This window comes from Staurois parvus, unplaced genomic scaffold (genome assembly GCF_062004578.1).
Source record: "Staurois parvus isolate SC_StPar_1 unplaced genomic scaffold, SC_StPar_1.0 ptg000347l, whole genome shotgun sequence".
NCBI lineage: Eukaryota > Metazoa > Chordata > Amphibia > Anura > Ranidae > Staurois > Staurois parvus.
In genome coordinates, this window is record NW_028318143.1 from 10,430,613 (window position 1) to 10,452,519 (window position 21,907).

The 21,907-nt window shown below is 41.4% G+C and overlaps 1 protein-coding gene across 2 annotated transcripts in view; it reads right to left on the minus strand.

The window, feature by feature from the left end:
* LOC149456841 (cytosolic carboxypeptidase 6-like) overlaps positions 1–21,907 on the minus strand; it is a 2,243,892-nt gene that overhangs the window by 18,205 nt on the left and 2,203,780 nt on the right. For both annotated transcript variants that reach the window (XM_089684448.1, XM_089684447.1), the window contains exon 12: positions 7,315–7,405. In XM_089684448.1, coding sequence (XP_089540574.1) covers positions 7,315–7,405 — 91 coding nt within the window. The remainder of the gene's footprint in view (positions 1–7,314; positions 7,406–21,907) is intronic.

Consider the following 21,907-nt stretch of genomic DNA (forward strand, 5'->3'; position numbering starts at 1 on the left):
TAATGATTTTGGCAGTTGTGGCTTTTCTGTCTTTTTCATAAACTGCACAGACTGGTGCCAGAAAGGCTTGTGTTCCACTTATTGATACGCAATGCTAAGAGATGTGTCAGCACCATATTGCTGGCATAATAGAATCTAGTTCATAAACATGTATTTCTGTGCAGCGACAGACAAGGCCTGACCTTCCTGTAATTGGTTTTCTGCAGTTGCAAGCAGAGCGACCCCAGTGTTAAGCAGAATTATCAGGATAATTAGCAAGTCGGTGAGGAGAGAAAGTCCCCATACTGTGCACCCTGCATGTTATTAGAGGGATGGCAAAACAGGCTTTTCACATCTCATGCACATATCCCCTGTACTACAAAGCCAGGAAATAATAGCTTGTAGATAGCAAATATGATTGAATGACAGTGAAAATCTGCTAGGGAACTGAAGGCATTCAATGGAAACAGCACAATTGTTATTGATTACTGGATCATTCACAGTTTGTATTGTTTCTATACTTTTATTGCTGCGATCTGCATATTGGGAGCCATCATTTGTGTCCACTCTTATCCTGCAATGAAGATACTGTATGGTAAGGCTGGCTTTGTAAAATATAGTGGAAAAACTCCTGCGCCTACTATGTGCTAAAAAAAAAATAAAACATACGTGTTTATCAGTAACTGCCACTATATGTGCTGCTGCTAACATCAATTGTGTTCCGACACTGCAATATTAATATTAGTAGTGTGTGATATAGCGCTGCATTCAGACAAATTGTGAATAATGAAAGCATAAACATCAATCCATCAAATACTAAACAGCCATAGTGAATAAACTCAAAACAAATTGCTTGATAATAAGTAGATATAAAATAATAAATATATAAAGTTCATTCAGTTCCAGACATTGCGTGATCCGACACCACAAAATATAGATCCATGCTTCACATGAATTTCATACATTATACTGCCACCTCAGTGCTCTCAGAACTCTCACTTTCAATGCGTGTTTATTGAAATATCTCCATTGTTGGTCTCTATCTCCTCCAACCACTAGGGACTGTCCACTCCTCCTCTCCTTTAGTAGATGTTAGGGTAGCTTTAAAAATTCCACCGTTTAGGATGGTAATAGTTGGAGGACTAATGATGCTCGGCAAAGACTTTATATCACCTGTTGACATGCTGTAATTTCTGACATAGAAACTGTGAGGTCTTCCTTGTCTATGAAGGCTGACTTTGTGCTGATTATTTATTGTAAGACAGCCCAATACAAATTGCAGTGAAAGTCTATCCCAGACATGTATCTCTTACGTCATCAATTGTGGGTGTAAGGACAGCAGTGGCACCGCCAGGACGATCAATGCAAGGAATAGCTAGCACCCCACTGGTGGTAATTCAAGCTCTTTTATATAGCATGTAGTTTAAAGAGGAATTCAGTCTTCACAATTTTTTTAAGTTGGGCTCCAGAAGCTTTTAGCCATAATGTGCTAGTATGCATGTACACGGATGGTGGACTGCCTCATGCGTCCCCAACGTAAACGGACCTGGGCAAAACGATACCTTCCCCCATGACTGTGTGAGGAGACCAACCCCCGATCCAGCTTCTTGGCTGTGTGGCCTCACTCCCAAGGCTTCCAGACGATAGGTTTGGTTAACGTCTTTACTTGCAAACTTCAATTAATAACATGGCTTGAGAGGGTCGCAGACACCAACACAGTTCCAATGGACTCTTGGTCCCAGGCCCTGGCGGTAGCTGCTTGTGTAAGGAGGGAGGTTTTCGGCACTTAAGCATGAATAAGGAGGCAGTGTGGATCAAAATTTGTTACAGTCTTAAATACGCTGGATATATAAATCGCAATGCCATTCAACATCCTGGCCTTAATGAGACGTTAAATTATAATCCCTTTCTGTAATCAAATCATTTCTTTCCCACAATCAAAACATCCCCCCCCCCCCCTCGAGTTGGTCATAACATGTGATTTTACATTTTAGTCAGTAAAGAATTATGTATAGGGATGCAGTATTTAAAATATATTTTTTGTATAATTCATGTACTACGATATTGAAATTAAATGTATATATTGTGATTTTCTATTAATTTGTAAATCTGCAGTATCATCCCTTTTCTGCTTCCCATTTTACATTTCTTTTTTCCCTTTTATAGTAGAGTAAACTGTATTTATTTATATGATTGTTTAAGTAGGTTTGTACTGTGGATGGTGGTATCTATACTGGGGGTCTATTGTGACTGCATGAATGCACAGGGCTCTCATCTGGAGGTGATATATTGAGCGGTGCCATTATGGTTGGGCTGCTATTTCTCCGGAAGTGTACTTGGTCTCTCCTTATGTTCCACCTCTTCACTGTTGGATATGAAGGGATGTCTTTCCAGGCTCCCAATGATTTTGCTCCACTAGCTCCTATTGAGTCCGCAGTGTTAAGATGCTGAAGATCTGTTGATCCTCTGGCCTTAGGTGGCGCTGCTTCATTCAGGGCCTCGGTGCTTGATTGAGTTTGGATGCTGGGACCCTGTGTATTCTGGCACCATCAGGCCAGCCGAGTTGTCTTCCGACACATGCACAGTGCCAGCCCTTTGCGTCCGCGCCCTGCCGATGCCGTTAGACGCCGTTGGGGTGGGGGGTATAAAAGTCTAACATCTTCAGCATGTTTTGACAATATTGTAGTGTTGAGACTTTGCTCAAACAAATTAATATTTTTGAATATAAACTGGTGACATTATTTTAGTTCAGCTTTATAAGATTGCAACATTTGGGTGTACAACTTATTTAGTTAATTTAATTTTTTTATGTTTCATCAGTTTATTGAAGCTGGTAATCTGTCCCACTTGTGAATGGGCGCCCTTAGGATGCATAGTATAGTGACTACTAGAATTATTAGTGAAGACTCATAACTCTACTCCCCTTTTGTTGTATCTACTTTACCCAACATATAGCTATATCTGTTTATTACAGTCTGGTCCACTTGTACCACCTGTGTTAAGTTAAGAGCAGCACAGCTGGGTTATATATGGCATGGTATAATATCTAAAGGTGTTATGCTTTACACACAGCAACAGATTTAGAAACTTTTGTTTGATGTACACATGCTGATTTGTTGTATGTATTTTGTTTGGGATTTTTAACTTAGCGCCGGAGTATCACATCTAATTTAGATTTAATCTTTCGCTGATTTTATCCAACTATTTGATTGGTTGTGTTTTCCACCCTTTGCACATTCATTATATACATAAGGTATTGCTGTAGGTTGCCACATAGTGACCTCTGGTATGGGTTTGTTATTGTTTGTTGCTGTAAATTGACCTGTTCTGCCCCATGATATGCTATATTGTCATCTCCTATATTTCAGTGACCCATTGTCCTATTACATATTGCTAAACGACCCCACCAAGAGCTCCAAAAACAAGCTGAGGTCTCATTATCTGCGTGACTCCAATAACTTAGCCTATAAATGGCCATTACAATTGGTGAGGTGCTGTGTAATTTCAGGGACCTCTATAACTCCAATAACCTATTCATGAACTCTTTTATGTTCACAAGCTTCACCTTAGATTTCTAGTCAGTAATAATTCCTGCTGAAAGGACAAAAAAAATGCAGCTTGCACAGCTGGCCACAAATAAGACTTAGTGTAGGTAATAGGGTCAGACAGAGGGCTGTGCCCTCTATCAGTGAACGGGGCGGCTTGGGCGGTATGTGTAAGGTGCACAGGATTTTCTATTCACTGTCTGTATTCATTACTGCAGTGCCATACTGACTGTTCATCCGCTGCACGCCTCACTGATCAGCGTCTCCATTGCAGGTTTTATCTCCTAACAAGTTGTCCATAAAAGCAGCAATAAAAAACAAAACTCCTGTAAACTCTTCTTACTAAAACTGTGTCAGAATAATATAATTACTATGTACCTAGATTGGAGATCCACCAATTGTTTTGTACCAGGTAGACATGTGTAGATCGTTTTGTTTCGAATCGAAATTCAGACAAACTTCGTGCTGCCCGGAGATTCAGATGTATCTTAATTTCTGAATTACAATAGCTAGAAATTTTTACGAATACAAAATACAGAAGCATAATTTCGAATCAAATTTGAAAACAAATTCAAAATATTGCTGACTATTGCTGATTTCCCCAGATCCCGGGCCCCCCCCCCCTTTGTGAATGAGTTTGGGGTTCATAGTACCCCTACTCATTCATCAAAAATAACTAAAAAGTAAAGTGCGTAAAAACACACCGTCCACCCACCCAGAGAAACAAAAAAGAGCTCAGCACCCGATGAAGAGGCGGGGCCACTTGATAATATCATCGACTGGGGGAATGCTGGTTTGATGATATCACAAGGGGCAGGGCTCACCCAGTGATGTCATCAGGTGGCCCTTCTCATTAGTAACTTATGAACTGTCAGACGGCAGTAGCCCTCGAAGGGTGCATAGCTTTTTTTTTTAATGTTGGCAGCCAGCGTTCATTGTGATTGACATTGGATCTACTTTGGGGGAATATTTTTTGTTTTTTAATAAAGGACTTGTCAAAAACTGTTGTATTTTTACTCACTTGTTACACTTTTTAGGTGAATGAGAAGGGGCACTATGTCACTCATACTCATTCACATGGGGGGGGGGGGTGGGCCAGGATCTCAGAGCGCCCTTGTGAATGGGTGCTTCCAGATTCTGAATGCAGACCCCAACAACCACAGCCCAGGGTTGTGAGGAAGAGATCCTTTTCCCCATCAACATGGGGACAAGGTGTTTTGGGGGAGCCCCTACCCCAAAGCATCTCCCCATGTTGAGAGCATGTGCTGTGGTATGATTCAGGAGGGGGGTGCTCACTTGTCCCACCCCTTTCCTGACCTTCCGGGTTGCATGCTCAGATAAGAGTTTGGTATGAATTTTAGGGGGACCCCACACCATTTTTTTAAAATGTTGGTGTAGGGTTCCCCTTAAAATCCATATCAAAGCGGAAGAGCCTGGTTTGGATGGAGGGGTACCCCACGCTGTTTTATTTCTTTATTTTTCCTTGCCAACATTCTTTTGTTTACATTTAGCTCTCAGTGGAGAATCCCACTCATAGCTGATGAGTCATCAGTTATTAAGGACTAAGTGGACGGCTTCCCGGCCCACTCCTTAACAACCAGCAATTCTTCACACAGAATTCAAATTGGTCGATATAAATCGACCATATATTTGTTCTGAAAATTTAGAATTCGTTGAAAAACAAATAAAAGAAAAAAAAATAAACAAATTTTAATGAAATTCAGAAATTTTAATACATCTGAATCTCCGAAAAACCAAAAATTAATACAAATTTAGATTCGGGTCAAAACAAATTGCACGTGTCTAGGGACCACCTACTTAGACAATTGTCACTGAAACAGTTGCTCCCATTAGAAGATTTGCCTGCACCTCTTGTTCTCATCACAACAAAATTTAGAATTTCCTCTTTGTTTAAGTGACAAAAATCACCCAGAGAAACAGAGGGACGAATCTCCCCAGAGGGGACACAGATTGCAGCACAAACTTAATCATGAGGGAGAAATGAAATACTCCGCTGTCTCCCGATGAGGACCCATCAGGCTGGAAGAAGACCTGAATTCAACAATGCCTACAAATTTATTTCCAACATAATTGATGCTATTAGGATCATATCTACAGATGCATAGATCTATCACAGAAATCTCACTGTCATTTTTTCAGGCATCTGTCCCCCTGGAGACAACATTCATAAAGGACTTAGTTTCATGTCCCTACATGCTTTATAAACCTTGCTATGACGTCAGACAGGGCACCCCCTAGGGCCGCCTGCCAGTGACTTGATAACCGATGCTTGTCTTGGCTTTGAGCACTTCCCAAGAAAAGTGAAAGCAAGAATACAGAGAGACAAAGGGGTTGACACCCCCCTTTGCAGTCCTCCTGCCGCCATGGCTGAACTGCCTATTTTTACTACCCCTAGCCACCTGTGTGAAAAAAAATGACCAGTTTTCTGTATTTCTTCTTAGACTCCAGAACTGAATATTCCTCATCTGAGCTAAGAGTTCCACCCACATAATACAGTCATTCCAATAGGGATTTATTAACTTTGTTGGGTATTTAATTTGTTCATTATACCATTATGGAATACACAAACAAATGCAACACCTCTTATCACAAGGTGATATGGCTGTGAAGGATAAATGACAGTATAAACAACTAAAGCCCCTGAGAAATACAAGAAGACAGTGGATGACTTAAGCTGGCCATACATGGATTGAAATTTGTCCAGTTCAGCAGGGACTGGCTGAGTTTCGGTCCATGTATGGCTACCATGGTTGTATACAAATCGATCTGTTGATCGACTTGTGTACGACCAGCCTGTTGAGTTTTTCTTGAACCATTAGTGCCACCAGCTATAGCCAGCAACACTTATCAGTGTATTCTACCAGCAGGGAAGGCTCCCTCTCCCCACCGGCAGCACATAATAGTGCTGTAAGAGGGGTTTCCCCATTAACACTGACTGTGTTGATCAGGTAATCAATTTTCTTTCATTCCACCCATGATGGAAGAAAAGAAAATTGCATAATTTAGGACCTGACCATAGTCAGTTACTCTCCATCTATAAGTGAAAAAAAAATCAGTTTTGGGTGTACTCTGACCTCTGTAATTGACAAACTTATACATGCTGGTGCATCCAATAGGGAAGAGCTACTTACAGTGCCTTGAAAAAGTATTCATACCCCTTGAAATTTGTCACATTTTGTCATGTTACAACCAAAAACTTAAATGTATTTTATTGGGATTTTATGTGATAGACCAACACAAAATAACACATAATTGTGAAGTGGAAGGACTTCTCTACTTCTTTATCCCTGACCTGTCTGGTGTTTTCCTTGGCCTTCATGATGCTGTTTGTTCACTAATGTTCTCTAACAAACCTCTGAGGGCTTCACAGAACAGCTGTATTTATACTGAGATTAAATTACACACGGGTAGACTCTATTTACTAATTCGGTGACTTCTGAAGGCAATTGGTTCCACTAGATTTTAGTTAGGAGAATCAGCGTAAAGGGGGCTGAATACAAATGCAAGCCACACTTTTCAGATATTTATTTGTAAAAAAGTTTGAAAACCATTTATCTTCTTCCTTCCACTTCACAATTATGTGCCACTTTGTGTTGGTCTATCACATAAAATCCCAATAAAATACATTTACGCTTTTGGTTGTAACACAACAAAATGTGGAAAATTTCAAGGGGTATTTTAAGGCACTGTATTATCTCATGAATGGCACCCACTATAAATGTACAAAAGGTTTTTAACATCTGTCACTGGAACATAATTCATAGCATACCTTGCTTGTGGTCTAGAAAATCCTGCAGTTTCACCATTCAGCTGGTAGTAATCCTTAAATGTTCTTGCCACATTTCTTCCAAATTTCATATCTAAGATCATTAGTTAAGGAATATTTTTGTTTTTGTGTACGTAAAACAAAATTTACTGCCAGTTAGGATTAAGTGCAAAATAAAGAATACAGAACATACTTATAGTACCATGATATGGGAAAATTGTAAACAATGCCAGACAATATTATCTAGCTCATGCTGAGAATTTGAGAGCAAATATAAGAACTGAACCTCAAGCAAAACTCTAAATCTACATTTAAAACACATACATGTGAACTGATTTACCTGCTAAAGGTTTTCTATATCTCCCCCGCTGAATTTGTGATCTGGACAATACTGCCAGACAGCACAACCAGGTTGGTGAACTCACTTTTCTTTCCTGCAGTTAAAAGAGAAGTGCAGGAATCAACAAATCAAACATATATACTTATCTAGGTGGATGCAGATCCAATATGATGCAGCTGATCCCCACTGGCTCTACAATGAGAACTGACCAATCAAAGACCATTGATAGCTCAGTTGTTGGTCCTCAGGGAGCAGAAACCCAGTGACTATCAGTCACCATCTCTCTGCTCTGCCCCTCCAGTTCTCACTGGAGTGCCGGGCTGTGGAGGGGTGAGAGCGGCTATCTTGGGCTCTCAGCAGAGCCCTGAGCGGCTGAGCCTGCTGCTGGCAAGGCCTCTGAGTGGATCCCATAACTAAAGTTGGGATCCCTGCAGAGCCTCTTTCAGATGAATCTAGGTCACAGGAGTGCGGAACTAAGTGCACTCCTGTTGACCCACAAGAGCTTTGGTCACATTTCTCCTTTAAGGAACACTAAAGGAGCATCACGATACTTAGGAGATATTCACTTTTTCACTCTGCCCTCTGCTCAGTTGAGCAAGCTTCCAGTGCTAGACAGACAGCACTAAACAATGCAGTTTGACAAGTAAACACTGTTGGACTGCCCATCAGGTCTATAAAGCCAGCCATAGATGGAGTGATATTCTTCCCTGCAACCATGGATTGCAGGAAAGAAAGTAGCTAGATTCCCCCATCAACACAGTCCCTGTTGATGGGGCAGTCCCTTCGTGGAGCCATTGTGTTTTCCTGGTGGAGGGAGCAACACAGGTATTACTGCTAGTGGCTTTAATAGATGCTAGTAATAATCGCATGTAAAATCTAACAGGCTGGTTGTACCGAAGTTGATCGATTGATCAACTTGTGTAGATTCACCCTGCCCATACAAGGTTCAAATCTTGGCCGGCCCCTGCTTAACCGGCCGTGATTCGAACCGCCTATGGCCGGCTTTAGACAGCCCAGCAGCCAACTGAATAAATGTGCATAACAGGCTGAAAATGCTGTTGCTAATTGTAAGGTGGCACCAGCCTACAACAGGAACTGCTGTTACTGGCAGGATCTCAAGGCAAGACAAGAAATTTTTGCATGGTAACAAAGTTTTGCAAAAATTGTAAGCTGTAAGTTGGACTTTAGGCAGATAAAAAAAGAAACAAATGAATGCAATTTTGTATTTGTAAATCAAGAAATGTGTTTTTTGCACCACTGGCAATAAAACTCCTAGTGGTTGGCCAGTAAGACATATATATATATATATATATAAAGCGGAGCTCCACCCAAAAGTGGAAGCTCCACTTACCTGCCTCCTCCCCCCCCCCCCTCCACTGGTACATTTAGCACTTTTTTTGGGGGGGGGAGAGGGAAGCGGTACCTGGTTTTTATAGGTACCTGCTCCCACTTTGGGCTCAGTTCTGACCTGGAAGTTTGCCCCCCTCCTTATCCCTGCAGCGCTCTGGGACACTTCACAGGTTTCAGAAGACTGCGGCCTATTCACAAAGTGCAGCGCACTTCACACATGCACAGTAGGGGACCGGGTGTGAAGCCACAAGGCATCACTTCCAGTTTCCCTTAGTCAAGATGGTGGCGCCAGCACCCATTAGCTGACTGAAGAATCGGCTTGGGGTGAGGACACCGCTATATCCCTGGACAGGAAAGTGCCACAACAATAAAAGTTAGCAGCTACAGTATCTGTAGCTGCTGTCTTTTAATTTTTGGGAAGGGGGAGGGGGTGGAACTCCACTTTGACTTAGGTTATTGGATCTCCCTACACTATTGCCAGGGACTGTCAGGAAGGTCACCTCAGTATGGTAAATGGAGCTTATGTACAAGCATTCATGCGCAACAGCAGGTTGGCAGGTTGGCTCCTGCTTGACTGCGTACGTGAATTTGAAGGTATAACCTTGACTTGAAACACACATTTACCCACAATGCTTTGGGGTTGACTTGCCTTCATCTGACCATTCAATTTAAAATGAACAGTTTATAATTGCCAGCCATTCATTTATTATGTCTTTTGTTTCCTCACTTAGAAAGCACTCCTGCAGATTCTTTTAAATAATCATAAGATGAGATCTCAATTAGCTATTAAATCAGCAATGTGCCCCACATGCCAATAATATTGATTTATTTTTAATTACCTTTGTGAAGGACTCTTGCCGATTACTTAACTCATGTAGTTAATATCGTTTATGGATATTCCGGGAGCTAGCACTTTGTTGTAGTGGCTGGAGATTCGTATGGCCAGCAGCCTGAAAAGTGTGGACCATGTAAGTTTTTTTAATCACAAAATAAATAATTAAAAGGAGCCGCTATCTTTAATATATCCATTAAATCCATAACAGCTGGCCATATATTTTGAAATCATTGTACTATAGGATTCAGCCAGTTGTAAAAATATCCTATTCTTAAAAACTCCCTGTGTAACCAAAGACAGTTCTTTAGTTTCTTAAAGCAGAACTCCAAGCAGATATAAAAGACACAATTGAGTGGAGCTATGTAATTATTAATACATCATCAAAATCACCACATATTAGCACATTTTGGCAGACGTACCTTTCAAACGCTGCCCTCCGGCACTGCAATGTTATTGATTCAGCCATTCCCAGCCAATTCCATCTTTTGCCCAGTCACCCTTCTGGGTTTACTCTCTCCAGCTGCTTAAATAGCCTGGCCATAATAATGTCTCTCCCATGCATGCAAATGGGAGTCACTTCACCACAGCACACAGTTGGGGGCCATAAATGTGGTCTGAGATGTGCATACGTGAGCAGGAGAGCTGGCTGTACTGCCTTATTGCTGAAACTTGTGACTCTTGTAGATTTCCCTGCAGCTCTCTTGGCTTCTATTTCGCTTTCTCCCTGCAAGTGGATCAGTTTTAGGATCTGCGCCCCCTTCCACTTGCTCTCAGGCTCCCCTGTTTGCCCCCCTTCCCCCCGCAATGCTGCTGGCTTCTTTCCTCTCCTCTACTGCCGGAAGCTGCAAGGGGATTTTTCAGGATGGAGATCCAGGAAAGGGGGGCAGTAAATAAGTCATATTTACCAGCCCCTTCTTTTCCTGAATGAATGGGTACAGATCGCTCCTGTGTCCATTCATCAATGAAGTATAGTAAACTGTGTTTACTATGGTTCAGTTTGTGAATGAACAGGGAGCCTCAGACTGCTTCCCATCCAGTGCAGCTGAGGCTGCAGAGAAAGGGACTGATAAATCTATATCATCATTCCCTTTCTCTGAGCCAAATGTGAGTTATCAGGGGTCTGTTCACCAAAGGCCCCCAACACCCAACAGGGCAGCGTAAAAAAAAATAAAAAATAAATAAAATTGTAAAATAAATTGTAAAAAATTATTAAAAATTACTTAAATAAATAATACTCGTTCAAATGTGCTTTGTTCTCTAAAGAGCAGTTACCATTTGGATTGCTCTTCGGAGAACATTTGACAGGTGCTTTGGGAGGCATATTGCACTATTCTTCCCATTGACGCCAACTTCCTCTCATTAAAAGAAAAACTGGTGGAATTGAGCTGCATTTTATTCCAATCTTATGTGTGTCTGCAGTTAGGTTGCTTGTAGTCATGTTAACATTAGCAAACTACCACTTGCGTGTCATATCGGATACCTCTGTATGCCTTCATGTAGGTTCATCTACTTTGTAGAAAACAACCAGTCTAAGTGTCCATAAATCCAGGTTCACCAACATCACCACCACTTTTCTCTTCTATGATAGTTGCCTTGTAACAGGTAGAGGAATCAGTTAAATGATCAGACAGAGGGTAGCTTTAATCTTTCCATAACTATTTCATGTCTCCTCCAACACACTGAACAAAGGTTTCTGGAAACCCTAGCTTTTACGGGAGGGGGGGGCTGCCACATAAGAAAACCCCTATGATTGGCTCCTCTCAACCACCTGACCACAGTTTAAAGGCCAGGAAGTGCATTTTTGGTATTTAGATGATATAGGCACAAATGGCCACATTAGCTTGCCATTTTCTTGAACTGAAAATGAGCTTGGTTTCAGGTCAGGCCCATGGCTGATCCCAAAGCTCATCCCTAGTAGGGGCAGGTGGTTCCAAGTTCTTGACTGCTGGAGTTGACCATCACTTCTGATCTTCAGGGCTTCTGTGGAAAACAGTAATGGATTCAAGCGGTGAAGTCATTGTCTTCTTTGATATCCTAATGGTAGTTTAGTAACATTGCCATGACTTTAAAACACCGATGAAAGGGCTCAGCTGAACATGAAATTCAGATTGGTGTTCTATATAGTATGCCCATTTGATTATTAACTTGAACTGATGGCATAATCCACAAAACAGATGAAGCAGTTTTAAGCCTGAGAACAAAACATGAAACTGTCTTAGAGATCCAATGAATACAGGTTTTCCTGAGTAACATTGCTTGGATTGCTTGTAGTACAATCATTTCTACAGAGCATGCTTTTCTCCAGAAACGGTGATGATAAGCACTGAAGCCATACAGTTGCAGTCTCTAAGTAATAGTTCCGCTTCGCCGCTTTCCGTTTTTTTCTTCCCGTCTTAGCTCAGTACAGAATTCAGTGATTTAAAGCTGAGAGATCACATGGGATACAGCAAATTCCAAATTATTTATTTCTGTGAGCTGGAAGCTGATCCAGAGATTATTTACTGCAAATGGGGATGAGAGTGCGAGCACAGGGATTGTGGGGAGAGGGGAGGAACAGATTGATTGAGAATTTTCAATTAAAAGCAGCAGTCTTTTAAAGGAGATTTAAGGTTTTAGCACGGAAATAATAACTCTCAACTGAGTACGGGGAGGGAGCACAGTTGTCGATGCTGAACAAATTCTGCACACCCCCATGTTTTTAAATAATGCTCTCCGATCAAAGTTCATGTCACAAAATTGAGCTTGTGTGATGCCTTGTCATTGATCGCAGTGGAGGTTGTTTTATGTTTGCAAACATGTCCTGATTAAGAAGTAAATAAAATGAAAACTGCTTTATGGGAAGATTTTCTTACATTTTTTGAACCATTACCAGGGATAGATATCTCCAGAGGAAACTAACCAGTTCAGGGAGAACCTGCATATTGAGCAATGGGAGGTGAGGAATGATCAGACTGATTGGTTTTCATAGCATATGAACAGGTATTTTCATCATCACCAGCAAGTGGGTTTCTTACCTGGAACTTTATTGTGCTGAAAAAAAAGTGAGCATCCCCATTGCTGAAGCTGCCTCAAACTGTTTTTTAGAAGACAGTATAAACTGCCAAGGGTTATGTTTAGTTAAAGCATCTGGGTCCCCTTTCAATGCCCATCGCTACTGGTCTATACACAGTAAATGCAGAGCTTCTTTTATCATACTAATACACACCACCTTTTATGGGTCTTGTTGGTCATTATGTATCTTTAGATACATAACTGGGGATATAACCTGCACTGTTAGCTTTTCCTAGATGGTGCTCTTCTTTATTCATCTACTAGGACCTAATGCACACTATGCTATTTGCTTTAGGTATGCATGACAGTTGACATATATACCAGGCAAGAGATATACTGCACTTGCCCACTTAGGCACCTGGTATGTGCACCCTCCATCTCAGCCAGTTGGCTATATTTTGTGTCACATTAACATTATATGAAGTAAAATATTAGGGAAAACTGCAAGTAGTTAAGTTCTGGCTGCACAGACCCAAGGAGGGTGAACTGTATCTACATAATACATTGATTTATCAGATAAAAAATAAGCAGCAGAAATGAGGGTCGAACTGTCGCCCTAGCAGGCAGGACAGCAGTCTGAAATCCTTACTGTACATCAAAATGTGTTCCTGATAGTCAGCAACATGATGTGGGGGTATCTGCATATACCTCTAAACTTTCTGAGCACAAATAATCGATGCAAAGAACAACCCCCATAGTTATATGGACCATGATTTTTTTTTATGCTCCCCTGCTCTATAATGTTTGAGAAGATTCCAGAAGCAGTGGGTAGGGGTGAGGAGGGGCTGGCCTACACACTTGGAGGATCTTAGTCAGATCCCAAGTGGAATCTTTCAAATGTGATGGAGCCTGCTCAGCAGCAGGAGAGTTCAAGTGGAAGATGAGATGAGAGGCTGGAGAGCAAGAGCCAGGGATGGAGCCCAAGTGGGAAGGGGCTCACCTACAGGCAGGGAAGCTGGATAGGAGGAAAGCTCAAGACATCATCAGCTCCCAGAGCAAGGACCATCTGTGGATCAGGGAAGGAGCGGTCCAGCAGAAGGCCTGAGAGCAGCCACCAACCCATCAGCTCACAGACAGAGGACTGAGTGAGTAGACCTAAACCCCCTGGGTTAGAAAGGAAAAGGAGCACTCTAGTGGAAAACTGGATTAGCTTGCTACCTGGGACTGTCTTCTAATTAAAGTGACAGGCACTGGATCCCCTGCCCAGGGATTCCCCCAGTACAGCTGGATAAAGGAGTATCTGGGGTCTGGAATGGTACACCAGGAGATGCAGGCTAGCCTTCCAGAAGAGATTTTTTGCTGTCTAAAGAGACTAGTACATAGTTCCAGGGAGATTGTCCTCAGTTGCCATTCCATTGGGCATCCCATACAAACCTTACCCCATCTAAGTTCACATTCTCCAGATAAAATCCAAAAAAAAAGCTCAAAGACTGGTCAGTCAGCTTCAGCAACTTTCAGCAGAATCGGCCCCCCCAGTTAGTCCAGCTGGGACCGTGATGAACAGCAGACACATGGTAGGCTTGACCAAGGGGAAAAACAGTCTCCCTAGGCGGTGATCTCCTCCTCAGGGACAAGACACTTCTGTTCCAGGTCTTGGGATTTTTATACACCTTCCTAGCAACCATCTGTGCAGTCTCCCCACAGGGATTGAATGATAAAGTATAAATATTCATGCTGCCGATTTGCCTTGCTCCACATCCATTTTATAGAACCACCCAGAAAGTTCTGGATTGCAGGAGGAGTAGTCAAACCTGCAGCCTGTGAAACAGAGAACAAACCTAAACAATAACACACAGCCACACTGTGAGCCCATAACTAAATTTACCTAACCCTAGCACCTAACTAGGAGGATATTATTATTATTATACAGAATTTATATAGCGCCTACAGTTTGCTCAGCAATTTACAATATAAAGAGAGACAATACAGCAATGATAAAATTCAATACAAGAGGGTTAGGAGGGCCCTGCTCCTGGAAGATTATAATCTAACAGATTTGTAAAAATATTTTGTTACAAAGTCCCTTAATAACAAAATGGGGGAAACAAAAAGTACAGTGTTCATAGTAGTGTTGTTGGCAGAAATATTCACATAGGGAATATAACTATACATCCAATTGTCATATTGATAGAATGTCCAGAGCAGGGGCGGACTGACAACTCATGGGGCCCCCAGGCAATAGGGAATCATGGGCCCCTGTGTCCTCACCCACAATCAAACCACACCCAAAAAAGCCTATGAAAGGTACCAGGGGCATCTCATGGGGCCCTTACTGACGCTGGGCCCTCGGGCAGTGCCCGAGTTTCCAAATGGTCAGTCCGCCCCTGCTCCAGAGCATGAAAAATGAGTGTGAAAAAAGAATTAGTTACAATCAGTGTTTATTTTCAAAGCTTATTTTCTTATATACTTTTTCCAAAATATGAAATGAAATAATGTAGAACTTGGATGAAAGATTCAGTGTGGTATAACAACTTTGGACTTTACATGGTGCCTTTTTGTATAAAATTCTATACAACAGACCAAACAAAAATGATGACAAAGGAAGAAAAAAGGAGAGTGATCTTGTTTCAAAAGAGGAATGGTCCCTCTAAATGAAGGGCACTTGGGAGTTATATCTGTGAGCATCCTACACATAGATGCCTTGACTGGGGTCCCTTGTTAGGCCATTTAGAGAAGGCCAACAAGAGCCACAGCACTATAGTTCATCTAAGTCCTCCAGGGACTTCGTTGTTCTTTTGAGGCTCCAGTCGCCACTGTGGTTTTGTTCACTCTGAAAACAGGTGATCAGAGGATGCAGGTAGACTACAAGAGGTCCATGACTACAAGAGGTCCACATAGGAGTCGTGTGAAATAATTTAATCTTGAAAATGTAAAAAATCTTTGAAATGATAATTCAAATAACACAAGACACATCAAAACTACAAGCTATAGCTAATTAAATTCATTTTAAACCAAGGGTATATGATATATTACACACAAGGGGCCCATTTGTTATTGCTCTGGATACTGACTAGTGTTGCTTCAGCAGACCTTCTCACAGCAGAATTACAGAATTTAAAGCCAATAGAGAAAATATTGGAATATCATGTACATCTGAGAACCGGAATAGGGCTGCTGATGTCAGCCTCCTGATTTTATGGAGCATAGCACTACGGGTGATTTGTGAGCTTATGAGGTGCACTGGGAGCTTCTTCTATCAAATGTCCTTAGGTATCTCAGTGTCCTTTCTTTCAGTGAAGAACATTATGCTTTACAATACTCTTAGCATTCACTGCTTGACAGATGCCTGCTTACAAATGGTTTAAATTCAAGTAGTATTGGGTGTCCTTCAAGAGGACATTCTTTGTTTGAGAGAAGTAGTTACTTTGCTTACCCACCTCAACGGATGACTTTGGGTCAAGGTCTGAATTCTGATAGATGAGGAGGTGTGGGACCTGTGTTAGAATCATTATTAGTTGCACTGACTTTTACAGGACAACTGCATGTAATTTTTTCTGCAGGGGAGTGGTGATGGCCTTGGATACAGCTTTAGGGTGCACAGAAAATTCTAAGACTGTCTTGGCTACTGATACACTGAAAAAAGCTTTTTACTTGGTCATTGTGTTTAACCTGGACAAGTACTTAAAAAATGATACAGTATCTTCATAATGGTGAAGTACTACACCAATTCATACCACACTTTTCACAAGCCAAAACATTTTACACATTCTGCTCTCATATAACTGTAGGATGATGTCTTTACTCATGGCGACTAACCCTTTCTTCAGTGTCGCTTATCACTTAAATTCCCATGTGCAAAAACAAGCACAAACATTTAACAAATCATATAAAATTACCAGGTGATCTCATGTGCAAACATCATCAAATAATGCATGCCATAACAAAGTAAGGTATTGTGTAGAGTGTGCCACCCAAAGTAGGCAAGATGCTTGCAACTTAAAAATCTTTTAAGTTATTTGAAAACTAAAATATTGAAGTTATAGCCAACCTGTTTCAGGACTATTTAGTAATACTACTCCTCGGGGACCTGGTAATGTAATAGTTCGTGGGTGCCTATGAGTCTAACAAGGGATTTAAAAAGATTTACAAATTCCTTAAAATAATTGATTAACTCTAAGGAAGAGAATAATCTACAAGTAGCATGGATTTCATGTAACTGCTAAATGACCAAGACTGACATCCCAGCACATTCAGTCAAGCTGACTGATGATTGAAGCCTTCCAGTACCCCAAAACGTAATAATAGAGTTGTACATAAAGTTAGCCAAACACTGCTCGAATTTTGTCTGATTCCTGCTGAATTGTCCACAGTTAGAGAGGTCAGCAGCCCTGTTGGCACCACCTGGCTCAACAAAAATCTATTTTTCAATACATTTTTGAAAAAGGAGCCAGGTGGAAAATTGTTGGCTGAAAACAAAGTGTATTCAACCAGCTACAGTCACTGTTTGGATATACAACAGACGCAGGTCCCACCAAGTGCTGAATGCAATAGGCAGTTGGGAAGATTTCTTCATCCACACTGTTTAACATGGATGGAGAATCAATTGATTTCTCTTAATCATCCTGTTGCACTACCCCCTGAATTATTTTTTGGCTCACTGTGGCTCTAAACCCCTTCTGACACCACAGTACACTCTTAACTGGAAAAAATCACCACTAGAAAGTAAACTCACACACCGATTATAGTAAACTAGTAAGAGGTTTATAGAAAACTTCAATATAGCTTGGTTACACAGCATAAACAGAATTGGTGATAGTTGTCGATAGCCCCTGGCTATCAATTGGTATGTGCAAAGTCAGTTGGTAAGTGTCAGCTTCAACTAAGAAAAGACAACACTTAACACAGAATCTCAGTTAGTGTTAGCAGGCCTGCTTTTCAGAAACTAACCCAAAACCTTCAACCTGAGGTGATCTTACAGTCCCCATTGAGCAGCGAGAACTATCAAACAGGTAGACTAGCTCACTTTAGGCCTTCAGGACCTGATAGCAAAGAGAAGCCTGAAATAACATAACAGCACTTTACCCTGAAACATCAAATGTTCTTTAAAGGAAGTGAGGAGTCTTTTGCATGCGTGATGGGGCCCAGTTGGTGCAAAGTGAGAAGTGTGAATTATGGTTCTCTGAGGAAAAATACAATATAGAGAGGGAAGAACAGCATTACACCCTGGAAGTAGCAATTTACTAGTGTAATGTACCTTTAAGGCACTAGTCACTAGTGAATCTAGAGCAACAAGTGGCTACGCTGGTAAAAGTGATTGTTGGCACAGAGAAACTCTTTTCTGGACTCTTTAGTAGAGCGAATTGATTATGATGGTGACATAGCGGTGTTTCAGCCTGTGGACTGACTGTTCTACTATCAGCTCTGATGAAAAGGCTGTGCTAAATGTGGTCAAACAATAGTGGCTGAAGGAACTAGGCCACAACTGCTAATAACTAAGTGCAATGTCCTCAACTGTGTGCAGGAAAATAGCAAAGATTGAGCAAGTGTCAGAGTTCCCTGTCCTTGGTAATGCTTGGGACTCTCTCACCCGAGGGATGGCGTCTGTCGAGTACTGGAGGTCTTTCTCTCTCCTTTGATAAGGCCTCCACATACTCTCCGATCCCACCTTCAGTGCTCAGTCCGGTCACCTGCTAGCAGATTAGCTTTCTGCACCTTGAAGCAAGGTCAGTGATCAGAAGATTCTCCTTGCTTCCTCTCCTTCCAAGGCCTGGTCCAGTCCTCCTACAGTCAGTGCACTCTCCAGATCTCTCCCCTCCCATTTCCTGTCCCATCTCCTGGGCTTTCATTTTTATAAGCCTCCACCCACACGCCAGCTCCTCTGGGAAATGTAGTTATTTACTACACTGTTCCTTAGCAAAGTCCTGCTGTTCAGCATAATGGTTCCATGAGGCTGCTCTACAGAGTGTGAATGCTACTGTTCTGCAGAACACTGCCATCTTGTGTTTGTTTCAACATCCTGCGTCAACACTTGTAGCAGGGTGGTACATGCCCATAAAGGTTAAGAAGAGAAATCTGAAGGTGTTTAACTAGCCTAAATATCCAAAATATATCAGTCAAGTCATGTAGCCAAGCTTTTACTTATTTTTTTCCATAGTGTATCATTACATCTATTGATTTTTTTTTTGGCTCAATAAACTATTAAAGAGGTAACTTTTCTTTTGTTCTTATTCAAATATATGAACTTTATCAAATATATTAAAAGGTAAACACTTTCCATAGTGTGTATTTCATTTTCCATATAACTGTGTAGACAGAAAGACAGGAAGTATGTTTCTCACAGCCTTTCTGGGTGACAATAATGGGTAAAAAGCATGATAAGTAACTAATCTAATAATATAAACCAATGAAGCTACCACATCTAAGCACTGGTAAGCTGCAGTATATTACATTATTAAAAAATATTATCCTATACCCAAAATTGATCCAGAGGAAGGCAAAAAAAAACCCCCAACAAATTATGATCCAATTTTCTCTTGCAGGGGAAAAAATTCCTTCCTCATCCCCCGAGAGGCAATTGGATATTCCCTGGATCAACTTTATCTATAAATGTTAGTATCTAGTTATTTGGTTTTGGGTTTAGATACACGAAGTATTTTTAATCCGAAAATCTATTTCTGTGCACCCTGGACATTGGGTAAACACCATTCACTCCTGGAGCTAAAGCCAATCCCTTGTATATAACAGCCCAATGTCAGAGCCACTAGATGCTCTCACATTAGAGTGTCAAATAGGTGTGTGGGGTTTACATAAGGATAGATTGTGCATAGTTCAAAGACAGAAAGTCCCTGTGTATTGTGTGTCAGAAATTCAGGGACAGACACATGGTTAAGAACATCGGAAAATCAAGAGAGAATGTGGCCCAAGGCATGGCAGCTGCTTTGACACTCCCCATGCTTTCAATGGACATTGACTAGGGTTGCAATAGGCACAGAAAAGTCACCCCATCTGCATTATCTTTAGTGGCATGGACACAACCATCAGACATCCTTGTGAAGTGACAGCACATATTTGACCAGTTGTGCTATTCACCTGGTTTACTGATATGTCCAACAAGTTCAACCATATTTGGCTCATCTCCAGTTCTCTCTTTGGGGTGCACCATTCATGCGCTCCTTTGCATCACCTGGTTTACCAGGATTGAGCATGAAGGTTGCAGTTAGGTTTCCAGGACGTTCTGCCTAGGTTGTCTTGTAAATGATCCATCTCCATATCAAAGTATTATCAAGGATACTTGTTGGCTTCACAGCGTTCTTACAAGTTGGCAGTGTTTTTAGCCAGGACACATTGATGTACAATGTACTACACTGATGTAACGGACAGGCTTGGAAACTTGTTTTAAAGGGAGGGGGCAGCCCAGTTCTGACATTTGGTGAGAGGTCACATGACCAACTCAAAAAGGCTGTTAAGGAGAGATAACATTATCTATTTCATTTCTGTTTCTCTCTGTCGTGCTCCTGTATATGCATCCTCTTGCCCAGTCAGTCTGACCACCGCATTGAATGAAACATGTCCAGAATAAGTACTTAATTTACTCTCAATCAGATGAAGAGTTAATAGTTGAAAACAACATCCGCCATGACGAATTCAAGCGCCTGACTTTATAGCTCCTCCGCTCATGAACATCAGAAAATTAATTGCACAGCAACGTTCCCATTAACTTTATGGCTGGGGAAGTAATAAGCAACTTCTCAGAATTGTGCGCACTTTCCCAGCTGCTGCGCTGTGACATCCATTTCATCAAAGTAAATCACCACTCTAAAATATAGAAATTTTTTCCATTAAATTTTTCTTTTTTCCCTTTTTTTCAGAGTGCTACCAATTTAAACCAAGCCAAGGAGAGCAACACTATAAGCGGGTTCCCTTTTCATCCAAAGCATTTTCATAAAAAGACAACTGCAGGCAAAACATAAAATTCAGTTATAAATCTGGAAAGTGAAAAACCTATTTACCAGTGTTTGCTCTGTTGTTGTTTTTTTATGTTTTGTTTGGGAGATAAGAATTATAATGCACAGATTTTGGGCCTGATAATTAAACTTATCTCTGCCAAGATCATGCTTTGCTGGGAACCTGGCAACAAACCAGATACTGCATACAATACAAATCCATCCAGCTGTAAACTCTCCACTGTTTTAATAATAGGTGTCTCTCAATTTCAGAAAGCTAATTTGAAAACTGTCCCTTCCTAAATTAAAACTATTGCAACTCACAATCCAAAAGAACACAACACTCCCATAAAAATGTATATAAACTAAATTGCCAAGGGTTTTGTGAACACCTATCATACCTACATTCATGGTATTTGGCCCACCTTCAAATTATTGAGTTCAAGTTTTTCCAGTAAAGGTGTTGGAGAAGCTCAGTACGTGTTGGAACAGGAAGGCTATTACATGAGCATGCTCATAATTCTGAGCAAAGGCTCACTGCACAATGGGCATTGGTACACATGAGCAAACCTTTTAGTTCATGCACATGCACATCCTGTACAGGCACTAGCGCCAAACAGCTTATTTAAAGTGGAGCTCCAGTTAAAATGTAAAAAAATAAAAGTCAGCAGCTACAAAAACTGTAGCTTCTGACTTTTAAAAAAGCAGACACTCACCTGTCCCTCGATCCAGCGCTGTCCTCACTGCAGCTGGTTTCATCAGCCATCCTCTATCCCCGGTGCCGGAGTGTAGGAGCCCAGCTGTGACAGCTTGCAGTCTCACATGTGCGAGTAGCGCTGCACCTTGTGAATGGTCCGATAGTCTTCTGGGACCTGTCACGTGTCCCAGAAGACTGCAAGTAGGGAGGGGTGGGGGGAGAACTTCCACTTCCAATTGCCTAGGCCATCTCAGCAGGAGCAGGTACCTGTCAAAATTGGATACCCACTCCCCAAAGGTGCTAATCCTTAATGGGGAGCGGAGGATGAGGCCTTAAAGTAGAACTTCCCCTTTTGGGTGGAGCTTCGCTTTAAGCGGACATGCGTTATGACATGAATGGTTGACTGGTCTTCAGCTAATTCCTGCTTAACCTGAGCCTTG